Below are 11,695 nucleotides of genomic sequence, written 5' to 3'. Positions count from 1 at the left end.
TCTGGATACAGCCCAGGATACAGTTGGCTTTCTGGGCTGCCAGCACACAGTACATGATAGTGAAGCTATTGTCCTCAGCTGATCAGGATTGGTTTTCTTCATATTGACCCAAATACTGTGAGTGTGTTCCTGATGTGTTCCAAAAGGGGACCCATTCTTATTTCAGAGTAAGGATAGATTACCCTGTCATGATCCCATGATCAGAAGCCCTTGTGCAGGAAGGCACTGCTCCATTTTGCAAAACCTGGGTGCCTCGATGGAAAGCTGAAATGCTGCATGGCAGAACCTGATGCAGAGAGCCGAAGGGACACCTTCCAATTTTGGCCCTGCAAGTATGTTATAGTGATGTGGATAGAGTTGGACTTTTTACCTGCCATATTTGTGCAACCAGGTTTTGATTGCGTCCATAACTCTTTGAAATGAGACAATACCAACAACTACAGTTTGCATGGAAGCGAATCTTCCTACTGGGAGAATGAAATATTCTCATACATTTTATAGTTGTCCCAAGATACAAGCAGTGCTTTCCACCTGCCTCCTTGTACTGAAATGAGAGAAACAGACCAACCACAGCAACTACATTCAGCTGAATTTCTGTGGAAGGGTTTTTTTTAAAGATGAAAAAAGTGGAGGTGGAAAATAAGAAGAGTGTGTAACGAAGGAAATGTTCGGAGTGGAGTAAGAGAGACACTGAGGTATTGAAAAGCTGGAAAAGACGTAAGGCAAAGGGCTCATTCTGTGTTTTGCAGTAAAAGAAAGTCACAATTTACAATTCCTGTCTTTGGCCAGGTATTTTGATAAATTAGCTCAATTCTCCAGTGCGTCTGACTCTGTGTTGATGACCATAATACAGAACGCTAGGAGTCCTGTGTTCTAATATTAACATCCGTTGCGGAAGATCTACGGCACTGTATCCCTTTAAAAGCCCTTTATGGGTCTGTTTACCTCCATGAAGGTTGTTTCGTGTTGAGTAAAAGCATTAGGCTGCATCTATGCATAATTTGTATTCCACCTGGGAGAAACTGTGCTCATTTAGTGGAGCAATCAGCGGCTCTGTGCCTTGTGTCTGTTTTCAGGCACAAAGTTTTGGGGGTTTTTTCAGTGATCATGAATATAGAATCATAATATAATGCCTAAACTTGTTGCTGTTAAAAACCTGTTAAATTACCCAGAATGCATATATCTAGTGCCCTAAATACTGGTGAAGGGTGGCAATGTGATTCGGTCTACACCCGTCCAAGCTCTCGTTTCATCTCTACTGAGCTGGATTGAAACGGTGACTAGCCTAGGCACTGAATGGGGCTGGAGGTGAAACACTAAACGCTTTCTGCAGCTGGCACCCCTGACCCCTCCTCTCTCTGTCCGCGTCACGTTTGTCAGAGTTGGTCATGCTGCTGGAATGGTGGTCAGGCACAGAGTGCACCTTGTTCTCCGACGAGGCCACGGTGAACACCTTTGGGAAAGAGCACGTCATCATCATCTTGAATCATAACTTTGAAATCGACTTCCTGTGCGGCTGGACTATGACGGAGCGTTTCGGAGTGCTGGGGGTATGTGAGACTGTGAGCTTTCCCTTCAGACGACTATAGGTCTGTTTAAAACCCATGGACCTACAGTTTTTTTGCATTTGAGATTCCAGATATAATTCCATCAACTTTTCATCATCTTAATTTTAATGTCTTTGAGCTCATTGTACAAATCAGCAAATGACATTTTTGTGTGGTTCTTTTTGTTTTTCTCCAAGAGTTCCAAAGTTCTTGCTAAGAGAGAGCTACTATATGTGCCCCTAATTGGCTGGACGTGGTACTTCCTTGAGATTGTTTTCTGCAAAAGGAAATGGGAAGAGGACAGAGACACGGTTATTGAAGGATTAAAACGTTTGGCTGATTATCCGGAATATATGTGGGTAAGTGTTGGGTTCCTCCCCTGGCATCAACTGCTAGAAATGAAATGGTGACAGAGGCATTCATGTGGCACTGTAGCCTTACATATCAGGAGAAGGTTTGCTCGCACCCTTGTTCAAGTGGAAAACACGTGCTGTGTTTCAGGAGGTCTTCTGGGATATGCTGGTAAAGTGTTGCTCTGTTTGCCCGGTGATAAGGAAAGTACTTTGGAAAACACTTCAGAAGCTTGCATAGATGATTAGAAGGTTGTAGATAATTTATAAGTTAAACTTGTGTAATATTTGTTAATTTTTTCTGAACTTATTTTTATCCTTTTTAAAAAATAATAATTAACAGCCCACATTTGACTACTAAATCTCTATGACCTTAACTTCCATGTAGGCTAAAAAGACACATCAACAGAAGTCCTTTCTGGAGCAGGGGGGATGCACAGGCCACGTTTTTTGATAGGAAGTTCCTGCTAGTATGTTCATTGATCTGTGAAATGACAGGTTTCCCAAGAAGTCTCTACGAACACGTGGCAAGCTTTACATCTGCTTTTGCAGTTAGCTTTTCCTTTTGATTCTGACATTACTTGAAGTCAAGCGTGAAAGATTTGTGTTTCATTATGTGCAACGTTGTTAGATATTCCTGCAGTAACACAGTGGTATAATCAACCTATTAACCTTTCTTTAGCTTTGAATGTGAACGCTTTGATAAATTTACTGATTTGCTTTTATAGCAGCACACGTAATGTGCAGTTATTTGGCCCATAAAACATTTTAACAGGCTTTTTGTGCATTTGAAGTGATTTTCAGTGTTATCCAGTACAGCTTGTTAAAATGAAGACTGAAATAGTAAGCCTTAACTAGTACACCATGAATACGTCATTTGTGGTTTTCTGTCATTACAAAGATATAAAAAAATAAGAATCTGGAGAATGCATTTTAAACTACTTAATTGCTTGAATATACGGGTACAAACTAGGCTTGATATATCCTCCTGATTAGTGTTGGAAAAAAGGAAAAAACCCTACCAATTAAAAAAATCTCAAGACTGTACTTTAGTTGCAGATCTGTACATCATAACGATTCTGCGATTGAGAACCAAGAACTAGTCTCTAGGGAAAACTGGAAAATATAAATGCAAAACGTAGTTAGCATTGATTATTTAAATCAAGACTTCCTGCTTGGTAATTTAAATCATGATTAAAATTGACTTGAGGAAATCAATTTCCTAATTTTTGTGTGTTCTAAACGCCGCGATCAGGGCCGTCTGTGCAACCTTCCTTTGTGAGGCCTTTCTTACACGTGCGTGGCAGCGCAGTCAGTAACTCGCTCGCCTACTTGGTCCAGACGGACCGCTGCACCATCGAGTAGGAGAGGGTGAGAGCTTGGCGCAGAGGAAGGAGCTTGCGCTGCAGAGCGGGGTTGAGATTGCGGAGTTCTGCTCTGTACCTTGTGCTCTCCTCACCAGGTCGTTGGTCAGGCTTTCATAACAAATGGGCCTTCAGGGGCCAAACGAAGATTGCAGGACCCGTTCCTGTTCTCTCAGCGCACCCTGGCGGGTCGAGCTCTCATGTCTATGGCTTTGTGGTTTTAACATTCGTTTAAGTTGCCTTTGTGGTGTGCAGTATGTGACAGAGGAAAAGTCAAGCGACCGCAGCACTGGCACAGAGCAGATGTATAGCCATGCGTTCGACAAGCCTGTCTTGTGGATCGCGCCATTACAGCACTGCAGGGTTCTGCTGTGAGGGAGTAGGAGCAACCAGCCTTTCTCCCCCTCCATTGCATGCCTGGGATGCAGAGCGTTCAGACGCAGCAGAGCAGAGTTTCCTCTGCTGGCGCAGGGTGAATGATGTCCGCTTTTCAAAGAGGCCGGGGATAAACAGGAGCTCACACCAGGGCTTTGTTTGCCTGCTCTTGGCTTGGCATTGCTTCTGGTCTCTCTCTCGAGTAGAGCAGAGGCAATACAGAAGCTGGAGAAGGACAGCTCGATGTTTTGTGCTGCTTGAAGTCAGTACGGGAGGATTTAAGTCCTTAATAGTTACTCAGGACGCCATGGTCAGATTGGTGCCTTACAAGATGAACGAGGTAGAGGTTTTAGGGAAAGGCACTACTTTTTATGAACACAACTGATACAAATTTAAAAAAAACAACTAACCAAAACAAACAAAAAACCCCAAACAAAACAAAAACCCAAAACCCAAACCTCAACCAACCAAAAACCCCCAAAATCAGAAAAGCTTTCAGAAAAACAAGTCTCTTCAGATGAGTAATTCTGGTTGTACAGTACAAACTTCCAATGAGATGGCTAGTGATTAATATGTTTTTTTCCTAAAGTGGTTGTATACTGGTATCTGGGTTGCTTTTTCTGATTTGCAGATTAGTCCATCATCGGCCAGCCAAAGCTTCTAGGGTTTTTGTTTGTTTGTTTTTAAAGTAAACATATCAGATATAACCATTTAGACTTTTGTCACCCTTAAATTTGGTACCAGTGTTGTTATATATATAAACTGTTGTAAATGAGTTGAGAGGTGGTGCTTATTTTTAAGGCTTGATCAGACAATTGAAGCGTGTGTGCGTGCATGGATGTATGCTTATCTCACACAGGTTTTCAGTGTTCTGTGCGGTTTCTTGTGATCACAAGATGTTCTTATTTTTGCCTTCTGTCTTGTGCTAGTTTCTCCTGTACTGTGAAGGAACCCGTTTTACAGAGACCAAGCATCGTATCAGTATGGAGGTGGCCGAGTCCAAGGGGTTGCCCAAACTGAAATACCACCTGTTGCCCAGAACCAAAGGTTTCACCACTGCTGTCCAGTGTCTCAGGGGAACAGGTACCGGCAAGCTGCTGCTTGCGCTTTGCGTTAACTGTGACGTGTCGTTTAGTTTACTCTGCGTGGCAGAGCGCGGTGTTCATCATGTCCGTCACGATTAGTGGGTTGGCAGTGATACGCATTCAGCCTGTCACCCATTGATTTGGGCCGCGTAACTCTCTCGGGTACCAGTCTGAGAAACTAATAAAGCTTTCCTGTGTGTCGCTGTTGCTTAGTTCATCAAGTTGCCTTCTGTTTTGATACCACACATGCTACGTAGTTGGGAATGTCGGGTGGCTGATAAAGATAAATACAATGTGTAAATGCAAAGTAGCAAAGAGCTCTGCTACTTGACAAGCCTTGCACAAGGCCCTGGTGCTGCCTGATGCAAGGATGCTGGCAAGGCAGTTGCTAGAAGTGTTGACATAACAGCCATATTTTCTTTTTTTCCTAACAGTTTCAGCAGTGTATGATGTAACACTGAATTTCAGAGGAAACAAGAATCCGTCTTTATTAGGAATTCTTTATGGAAAGAAATACGAAGCAGATATGTGTGTAAGGTGAGCGTGTAATGATGGAGGTGAGCCCTAGGATACATGCTTTGGCATGTTGAACTGAATTCAGATTTTACGGGGTAACGTCCTTTGCTGTAGTCCCCTTTTCCTTGTCTTTCAAGCTTTTCTGCGGGCCACAAAGACCTCCCTGTTTCCCCCCTGCTTCAGTTTGCTTTCATGTGTGAGATCCCATGATATCACCCAGCAAGTCAGAAAGCACTGGGTGGACTTCTTTAAGCCTGGGTATGACCACACTGTTGTTCTGGGGTTTTCCCACGTTTTGTGCAGTGAGAGCACTAGTCCACCTTTCTCCCTTCTCTGCTGGGAACAGAAAACCAACTGTTCTGCCCCCTTCCCACTCCCCTGTGAGCATGTGCATAGTATAAATAGCCTGTCCAACCTCACTAGTCTCTTGTAGTAAATGGTTTAAAACTCCTTACTGTGCCAGTTTCTCTCCTTCTCTCACGTGGCTTGATTAGCAGATTACAATTTAAATGATGCTGAAATTCAGACACCATAAGAATGAGGGGGTGCATTCCTCATTACTCTTTTGCCTGAAAGAGTAACTGCTGACACCAAACTCCATGTAGCACGTACGCATGTGCGTGCATACACACGCATGCCTTCTTGCTTGCTTTCACCTTGTTGCCTTCTGTTCTAAAGGTTTCTCTGTGATCATAAAAACTACCAGCCCTTTCCTGTTGAATTTCTTCTTTTCCCTTTTATGTTTGGACTTGACAAACGACCTGGTTGTTGTTTCCACAGTTCTTTTGCTACTTCAATCCTGCTTCTCTGGTGGCTTCACCCATGCTTTGGAAAACACTGCTATATTCTGGTGATGAGGTTGATGCTTTGTTCTGTTAAAAAAGCCTTGCTTCTTCCCCCGCTCCTTTCTCCTCTGGCCATGGGTCTGTGCCTTGCAGGTGTGCAGCACTGCCTCTGTACACTGTCCTTCTACAGGACAGGTCTGTCTGGCCAGAGCCTCCAAGGGTGAAAGACTTTATGGGGGATCACACTGATTTTTCCATTGTGTCGAGGTAGTGCAGCAACAGTTTTGTGAAAGAAAAGCTATCCTGGCAAGGCAGAGTGCTGCAGCCCTCATGAGGAAGGGAAGGACATGTGTTCCAGTTCTGTTCTCACATACTGCAACTTCCACAACATTCTAGTCTTTCAGTTGGAAAGAAGGCTGCGGTGATGATGGGGAGAGAGATGGGGTCACTTATTTGCATGGCGTTTCATTTTGACTGTTGTTGTGGGTGTAACCTTGGCTAGCAATTAAGTACCACACAGCCACTCACTAACTTCCCACCCCCCTTCCCTCCAGCAGAGGAGGAGAATCGGAGGAAAAAACAAGCAGGCTTGTGGATTGAGATGAGAACAATTTAATAACCAAATGTAATTAATAAAACATAGGCTACAATTGCTCACCACCCCCTGACCAATGCACAGCCAGGTCCTGAGTAGTGAGAGTCAGAGAGCCTGAGAGCAATTGCAGCATAGTCCGAGCGAGCCCCCATGGGTGAGAGAGCAACTGAGAACCAACTGACCCACCAACTCCCTGTCTAACTACCGAACAACAAGCTATGGTCCACTGGCTCAGCCCCAGCTTATACACTGAGCATGATGTGCTGTGGAATGAGATACAACTTCAGGGTTAGCTGTCTGAACTGTGTTGCCCTTCCCCCTCCCCCACTGCTTGTAGTGGGAAATTTGGGAAGCTGCAGTATCGGAAGCTGTAAAGTCCTTGAACTGGTACAAACACTCCTTAGCACCAACTAACAAACACCTTATCAGGACTATTCTCAGGGCAACTCCAGTACATAACTTCATACCAGCCACTGTGAAGAAAACTAACTCTGTCCTGACTAAAAGCAACATGACAATTTACACTTGCCAGACGTATTCCTGAGGAGGGAAGTGAGCAGACAGCTTACCAGCTGGCAAAACGGCCGGTCAGGCATTTGCCACCCATAATTCTGTACTGACAGCAGACGTGTTCAGCGAAATCCCAGGGCGCCCGTAGGTGGATGTACCTCTGTATAACTATACGCTGAAGAGCAGCTGCGTTCAGTTCAATATCCTATGGATTGCTGACGGAGATGCAAGTTGGGTTTATTTGTTGGTGAGAGGAGGAGAGTAGAGAAATGCAGTGTTTAGTGGTCATTAGAAGAGATTTGGGTTTGTAAAATTCTGTGAGGATGATGTTGCCAGGTAAAATTACTGATTCAATCCCATTAGAGAAATTAATGGCTATGTTCAGATACTTTTAATTTAAAATACATTTGTGGACTGAATCAACGTTCTGAAGACGCTTTCCTACACTTGAAGCTTTTTCTCTGTTTTGAAGAGGAAGCTGTGAGAATAAGGAAACTATTTTTACAGTCTTTCTGCTGAAAATGTAACGTGTCCTTAATGTGCCAGCAGGCTTAGCTTAGCTCAGAGAAAGGAAGCGCATAAGCTCTCGTTCTTGGCGTGTGCGCATGCAGTTACCTGTGCAGAGGTAAGGAGCTTAGCTCTCTGCAGTCTGTCCTGGCTGGCCCCAGGGAAAATAATCTGCTCAGTGACCAAATGTTGTTGCCGTGAGGACCCTCTAGTGGTGACAGCGATGCGGCGGCACTTTTACCAGAGAGCTTTCAGCAAATGACTTTTTACTGAGCTTTTACTGAGCGTTATGTGTATGAATTGACCAGATCCTACTGTCAGAGCTGCTGAAAGTGAATCAGTAAAATCTGGTGTTCAGTTCGTTTATGGCATGCAGAAATTATTAGGGATGCATTAGAAGGTCTTCCCTCAGCGGCTGCAGACTTGAAGGCTTTCGTTCATACTGCAGAATTAGGTTACCCGGTTGAACAGCAGCAAATAAGTTGTATGTGGGGTCACTGTGTCTAGAGCCTTCCCAGAGGTCACCCTCCTGTTCTTCCCGCCCTGATGCGGTCCAAGTGTTGCCAAAGCAGGGTGTGTGCCTGCCCTCTGCAAAGCAAACGGCTCCTTTCCGAATTGATCCGGGCCTGAGATGTGGGCCTGGGAAAGGAGACGATACGCTTGTGGCCTGTCTTGGAAAAGAAAAGAATTCAGGAAGACGGTTGGCTCTTCGCCACTAGAGAGCGGCTCTTAGGAGGTGCCTGTTCTCATACGTCGGGCTGGCGTAACCTTCCTGTGTGCCCAGAGCTGCGTGCCCCGGTCTGTAGGGCTGGAGAGGCAAGGAGAGAGAAGTGCAGTCGCTGTAGAAGGTGTTTTCCTTAGAGCTGGTACAAAGGGAATTTTTAACCAACCCTCCCAATCCTTTCAAAATGGGGTTTTCACTAACAAAGTGTAACAAACAGCCTGGGTTTTGCCACTTGCTTGTCTTTCCCCAGCTCTGGGTGCCTCAGTCCGAGTTTGCTGGGAATCAACCACTGGCAGTTCCACTGAAGGAAGAACAGTGGTTGAATGGGAAATTCTTGTTTTACTAATGTGCTCTGAAGTTGATAGGAGCTTGTACAGATTCTTTGGTCCTAGGAATCCGAGTTTTTATGTGGCTAATCGGGTGTTAACCTAAGTCCCAGTTCTTCTCTGCCCTCAGTGACACTATTACCTGTAGCTTATGCCCTTCGTTGAATGGCAGATGTTCCCTAGAAGAGGTCTGAAGTCAAATACCTGGATTTTCCCTTAATTTGTTTTCCTTTCTCAATCTCTCTGCTGAACTAGGAGGTTTCCTCTGGAAGATATCCCTCAAGATGAAAAGGAAGCTGCAAACTGGCTTCATAAGCTTTACCAGGAAAAGGTAACCAGCTTTTACTTTGTTCTCCCTTTTGGGACTTTCACAGGGGTGGTGTGTCAAGGCACTGGGTAACACACATTCTTCCACTGGATGGAGAGAAGAGATGGAAATACTATGTATAATTTGGCAGCCATCCCTCAAACTGCCGGAAGGATCAGTATGGAAGAGCCCCTTGGCTGCTGAGGGCTGGCTAGTGAGTAGGTCTCAAATTGCTGGGAAGCACAATGGAATTCAGAGATACGCTCGAGTTGTGGAAGACTACTAGTAATCCACTGTCTTTTTATATTCTTCAGCTCTTGGGACTCTGTCACACATTTCTAAAAGCTCCATTTTCCCCGTGGGTGTTTTTAGGCACTCAAGAAGAATGATAACTCTGTCAGGAATGGCCGGTCACGGCTCTTAGCTGCAATTGTCCTATGCTTTCATGTTTCTTCCACTGTCATTTTCCTTCTGCCTCCTGGTAATACCTCTGCAGCGGTGTGTGACGTGGTGCAGACAGTCCCTGGGATCTGCTGCCCGGGACTGATGTAGCACATGGCCAACATGCCTTCAAGTGGCCCAAAGCTTTTCTTTTATTACCTTAGGTGGTTAATTTCTTGACCACAGATTTAACAGTTCTGTAGGGAAGTGGAGAGACCTGCAGTTAATGTTTCCCAGCCCTAACTGGTGGATTGTTGTACTTGAAATGTGTATCTTGGGTTTTGGTGTTTTTTTTTTTTTCTTTGTGTGTGTGTTGCTTTTCTTTGTGGGGAAAGAGGAGCACAGAAACTTTAACTGTCTTGGGCTTTCTTCTGCTCTCTTGGCCTGTGCTGCGGCATTTCCCAGCTTACGCTTAGCCTGCAGGTAGGCAGCAGGTTGTTCTGTTTCGTTTTGTTCATTGTAAATGAATTTGCTTGAATACCTAATCTCTGATTCAGTTAAGGGGAGAGAAGTTCTCTGACAAAGAGCAGTAGCTATCACCGTCTTCTCCCTCCACTTCCCAGGTCTTTTAAAATCAATAAATAATTACATAAAATCATTGGGATCCTTGACTCCTGCCATCAGGGATGTGCTGTCATGTAATTCCCTTGTGAGAAGGCTCTTTGATGCAGGAATTCTTTCTGATGTTGCCTGGCTGGAGGAGCAGATGTCAAGGTGTATTTTACAGGGATGTTTTTTCTCTGGCTCCTGCTTGATTAAACAGTAAATTTAGAGTTAAGCAGACGCAGCGCAGGGCATTCACTCCACTCGGTGCCAGTCCACGGGCAGGATGCTCTGCTTTCCTTGCAGATGGGGAATTTTGGTGTTCCTTGCCGGTGTTGGCTGTACCTCTGCTCAACTTTGGCGTGAGCTGTTGCCGGGGGAGGTATTACTTGTATGCCTGGGTATATTTTGTATCGATCTTGCCATGGGAGCAATATGTTGTAACTGGGATCCATAAAATGCTCTTCTGGCACAGAGGGTATGTCCTCAAAAGGCTGTTATTGGCAAGGAATGCCTTATCAGCCCTTCATGAGGGAAGCTAAAAGGAAAACAGTTTAAGAGGGAAAAATAAGAACTAACCAAACTTGAGCCATCCTTGGGAATGGCTTGGAAACCTTACAGAATGTCCTTAGAAATGGAGGGAAGACTGTGGGCCTGCCTCTCCCGAGCGATGCCTTTTGCGGTTGCGTCTCTGCAGGATTGGCTCAGGATGCAATGGACCTGTTGAAGTCCGGGATTGTGGCTGGCAGAGCGCTGTCTCTGCTGGTAGCTTGTGCTTTGCCTTCCTCTTTTGGCTGTATATACAGCATTTTGGTGCTGTGCTTAACTAAATCATGCTGACCTTTCTGGAAGTAAAAACAGGAAGAAAAAATACCCAGCAGAGAGGCTGGTAGTGTCTGAATTAGCCTCTGGCCTGATGCTGCCCTAAATTCCTAAGCAGTTAAGAGAAGAGATGAAGGTATTCGGTAGTGGGGAGCCGCTATGGATTCAGTTTCTGATGGTGACCACGAGTGGCTTCAAAGGGCTACTATGGTAGGCTTGATGGTCACCAGAAACACCCGGATAAATGACAGGAGGTGGTAGGGGATGCTGTCTACTCCTGATGAGCCTTCACCACAGATACTGTCCTCGATGCTGCCCTGGAGGGGACTACCCGTGGATTGCTTGTTGCAAACGTTATGAGCATGTTTTCTTCTGTCTTCTCTTTCTCCCAGGATGCTCTGCAAGAGATGTATAATCAGGAAGGCATATTTCCTGGCCAGCAGTTTAAACCTCCTAGGAGACCATGGACTCTCCTAAACTTCCTTTTTTGGGCCACAGTTCTCCTCTCTCCTCTCTTCACATTTGGCTTTGGAGTTTTTGCAAGTGGATCACCTCTCCTTATCCTTGCATTCCTGGGACTTGTTGGAGCAGGTAATAAAAGCAGAGAAAATGCTCAGAGTGACATGTAACAGGATCCATTATTTCCAATAAGTTCTTTGTGTTAATTCGTATGAGTGGGGCTTGCAGAAGAGTGCTGGGAGCTCGCTCTGTAGCCTTTGTGTTGTATAGCATTTTTATTGCTTCTGAAGCTTTAGCCCAGGCAGGTTTGCCTTCGTACCTTAGGCAGTGCCTGCAGAAATCAATAGCACGTGAGTCTTGTAGCCCGTTATTGTGGTGCCTGAAGGAGAAAATGCTTGTACTGCACACCTTGTCTATGAATAAAACCCAAAACCAAACA

At 44.9% G+C, this 11,695-nt stretch overlaps 1 protein-coding gene across 1 annotated transcript in view; it reads left to right on the top strand.

Annotated features, from left to right (window-relative positions):
- Window positions 1-11,388, top strand: part of AGPAT3 (1-acylglycerol-3-phosphate O-acyltransferase 3) — a gene marked incomplete at its 3' end in the record, with an annotated part of 15,744 nt that extends 4,356 nt beyond the window's left edge. The window contains exons 2-7 of the mRNA XM_010161490.1: window positions 1,381-1,550; window positions 1,745-1,906; window positions 4,566-4,719; window positions 5,156-5,258; window positions 8,940-9,015; window positions 11,190-11,388. Coding sequence (XP_010159792.1) covers window positions 1,381-1,550; window positions 1,745-1,906; window positions 4,566-4,719; window positions 5,156-5,258; window positions 8,940-9,015; window positions 11,190-11,388 — 864 coding nt within the window. The remainder of the gene's footprint in view (window positions 1-1,380; window positions 1,551-1,744; window positions 1,907-4,565; window positions 4,720-5,155; window positions 5,259-8,939; window positions 9,016-11,189) is intronic.
- Between the last annotated feature and the right edge of the window lie 307 nt (window positions 11,389-11,695).

The sequence above is a fragment of the Eurypyga helias genome, unplaced genomic scaffold (assembly GCF_000690775.1).
Source record: "Eurypyga helias isolate BGI_N326 unplaced genomic scaffold, ASM69077v1 scaffold10001, whole genome shotgun sequence".
Taxonomy (NCBI): Eukaryota; Metazoa; Chordata; class Aves; order Eurypygiformes; family Eurypygidae; genus Eurypyga; species Eurypyga helias.
This window is presented reverse-complemented; position numbering and strand designations above follow the sequence as displayed.